Source organism: Stegastes partitus, unplaced genomic scaffold (genome assembly GCF_000690725.1).
Source record: "Stegastes partitus isolate 25-593 unplaced genomic scaffold, Stegastes_partitus-1.0.2 Scaffold895, whole genome shotgun sequence".
Lineage (NCBI taxonomy): Eukaryota > Metazoa > Chordata > Actinopteri > Pomacentridae > Stegastes > Stegastes partitus.
In genome coordinates, this window is record NW_007578626.1 from 291,450 (window position 1) to 294,828 (window position 3,379).

Sequence of the window (3,379 nt, forward strand, 5' to 3'; positions counted from 1 at the left end):
GCTGTCTGAAGTCCACACAGTCCGGTCTGATGCAGACTCCATAATGTGGGCGGAGCCAGAACACATCCGGGCATTTCATTGGTCAGATGCGTACTTAGAATTGGGACAGCACTTGGTCTCAGACTGATGACGTTTCACAGAACCGCAAGAACGCAAGTACGGACAAGTACGTGAGTCGGAGGTCGATTAGCCGGGCTGCTGTGTTAAAGGCGGCTCGTGGCTCGATTGTTCGTGCCTGTGTTTAGCAGCTGCTGCGTGGATGTGAGCTCGTGTGTTCGCTGCTTGTTGACCCACTTTAACCTGGTGTAGTTTAGTTAGTTACCGGTGAAGTGGCCATGATGGCGGCCGACTCAGTGAAACTGTCCAGAAACCTGCTCCGGATGAAGGTAAGAGACGCTGTTCGGGACGTTAGCAGCGCGTGTTAGCCGCACACGTTAGCTTCTGAAACAGCCGGACTCCCTTCAGAAATCTGGCAATTCAGAGTTTTCTGCTTTACGTAAAGAACAAACTCAACTTTAAATGTCCACTTCAAACATTTTTACTTGAAGTTTAAGCCAGTAATCAATTCGGCGTGTAAATATGAATGAGTTCTCCTGCCGTGTTCACTTTCAGGTGTGTGACTGTGTGTTAGATCCAAGTTAGGGTAACAAAGAGCTGTTGAATCCATGATTTATCTACTGTTAAATTCATCACCAGCTGTCGTGATCATTGATTAGTCACTTTAAGTAAATCTTTAGCAGAAATGATCAGAATTCTTTGATTTCAGCTCCTTACACGTGAATCTTTTCTGGTTTCTGTCTCAGTAAACTGAGAATCTTTTGGACTAAACGAGTCGTCTGAGGAAAGCTAATCCACGTTTTTCAACATATTCTGATATTTCAGAGACACAGCTGATCGATTAATCCAGTAGATACCCACCAGAATACTTAAAGGTTAAAACAATCCCTAGTTTCAGTTCCAGCTATCCTCAGTATTATTATTCTGATGTTCTGCTGAAGAGCAGCAGATTCAGACCCAGTCAGAGGTTCCACTCTGCTTTGTTCTTCATTCATCACAGACTGATCCCATCAGTGGGTTCGTCTCCATCAGCTGCTCTCTCCTTTGTCTGTAGCCTGATTGGACCTTTGTTCTCCTCGTCCTGCGTCTTTGTGTCCAGCTGCTGGACCTTGTGTCCAGCTGCTGGACCATGTGACCGTTCAGGGATCAATGAATCTGATCTCGTCAGGACAGTCACTGGTTGATGTGTTGGTGGATTCATCCTTCAGGGACTCCAGATGTGCAGCAAACCAACAAGTTCAAGTCAGAGTAGCTCCGAGCTGCTGGCTGTGAGTAGAAGTCCTCTGACAGTAACGTGTGTGTGTGTGTGTGTGTGTGTTCAGTTCATGCAGAGAGGTTTGGACGCTGAGACCAAGAAGCAGCTGGAGGAGGACGAGAAGAGGATCATCAGTGACGAGCACTGGTTCCTGGACCTGCCGGAGCTCAAGGCCAAAGAGTACAGACGCTCACTCATCATCCAAATCAATCAAATCCATCCAGATCAATCAGTTCACTTCAGTTTTATTTGTACAGCTCAGTTTGCAGCCGGTGTCGTCTCACAGCCTGAACACAGTCAGGTTCAGAACTCAGAGTTTAAACAGAGAGCCAACTGTCCAGAGCAGCCTCTGGACTTCCTCTGAGCCGGTGGTTGGCAGCGGCGGGAAGGAACCAGACCCCGGTCGGGTCACAGTGGGGTGGGGGGATGGGGGGACAGCAGATGGAGAGCAGCGATAGAGCAGAACAGTACATATGAAGGCGTCTGGGGGTGGGTGAGGCCAGCGGCCGGAGGTCAGAGACGATTCAGGGACTCGACCTGTAACTCGTCGTGAAGCCACAGTGGGAGCTGCAGCGATGAACCGATGAGTCGTCAGCTGCTCAATAATCCATCAGTCGGAGTCCTTCTAATGTGAATATTTCTGCTTTCGTCCCTCCTTTATGACAGTAAACTGATCATTTAAGTGAAGCTCAGCTCTGCGTGTTCGCTTCACAGCCATGACCAGGATCAGACTTCAACAAGTCCTTCTGGGTAACCACAGAAACTCAGCGTGTGGCTGGACATGTGACAGAAAACCCAGCATCTCTGGACTAAACAGGACATTTGAGGAAACTGATGGACATCTTTTCTGGCGTTCTAGACCCACCAGCTGGTTATTGATCCAGTGAATAGTGAGCTGATCAGTCGACAGTAGAAGTGATCGATGTTTGAGTTGTGGTAGAAGCAGACAGTCTGGTGTGACCGTCTTCATCAGCTTCACTCATAACTGTGATATTCTCTCATCTGTTTCCTTTATTTCAGGAACCTGATCATCGAGGAGAGGAGTTTTGTTCCCTGTGAAGATCTGAGGTTCGGTCGCGTTTCCTTCAAAGGCTTTAATCCTGAAGTCGAGGTTTGTCTCAGCGTGTCGCCTCTGTTTGCTGTTCACTGAATTCATTCTGGATACATGTTGATCTCAGAGCAGTTTGTACTGATTCTGACACCCAGCAGGAAAGTTTCAGTCGTTTTGATTAAAGTTCAGGTGAAGAAACGTTCAGATTTATCTGCTTTTGGTTCCCTGTTGTGTTGATCTGGTCCTTCAGGTTATTGTTTAATCACCCGTTTGCTCGTCTGCTTCCTTTCAAACCAGCAGCCACTTCATGGTTCATTTGTAACTTCAGAACAAAACTGTTGATGTTTCAGACCAAAAGGGAAAATCCTCCACCAGTCTGAAGCCATGACAGGTTTTTATTGAAGGAGAAATAAGACGACATTCAGACGTTAGTGCAGATTTGTTGAAGCGCCGTCAGGATGTGACGGAGCACAGCTAGCACCGACAGCTAGCGCCCACAGCTAGCGCCCACAGCTAGTGCCAACAGCTAGCGCCCACAGCTAGCGCCCACAGCTAGCGCCAACAGCTAGCGCCAACAGCTAGCGCCCACAGCTAGCGCCCACAGCTAGCGCCGACTTTCAAATCAAGAAATGCCTTGAAGTTAAAATAAGATCAGTGAAATGTTCAGTTCTTCCTGCTTTTATCCAAATGGACATCCATCTGAGAGCAGATCAGAACCAGCGTGGATCTGGTCAGGAGAGAACAGTCTGGATCAGAGCTGTAGAACTGGTCCAGTGTGACAGGGCGCCGGTGCAGCAGCAGGCTGTAGGGAGGGGATAGGAGGTTTGTTTGTTTGTTTGTTTGTTTGTTTGTTTGTTTGTTTGTTTCCAGGCTGTCAGGTGCAGAGGTGTTGAGTGCAGAGCTGCTCTTCAGTCTGTTCTTGCAGACTGAGAGGGAGTCAGCAGGTGGACCAGTTTGGTAACTGGTTCCACCACCAGAACCACAGAGGAGGAGAGTCCAGCTACCGACCTGGACCT

General features: G+C 48.3%; 1 protein-coding gene across 2 annotated transcripts in view; it reads left to right on the forward strand.

The window, feature by feature from the left end:
- The first annotated feature begins 144 nt into the window (after nt 1-144).
- mphosph6 (M-phase phosphoprotein 6) overlaps nt 145-3,379 on the forward strand; it is a 4,941-nt gene continuing 1,706 nt past the window's right edge. Inside the window, exons 1-3 of one of the 2 annotated variants that reach the window (XM_008293582.1) lie at nt 145-386; nt 1,177-1,325; nt 2,333-2,423. In XM_008293582.1, the coding sequence (XP_008291804.1) occupies nt 336-386; nt 1,177-1,325; nt 2,333-2,423 (291 nt within the window). In that variant the 5' untranslated portion in view covers nt 145-335. Of the gene's footprint in view, nt 387-1,176; nt 1,326-1,379; nt 1,493-2,332; nt 2,424-3,379 lie in introns of both variants that reach the window. The other variant, XM_008293583.1, reaches the window with a different exon arrangement.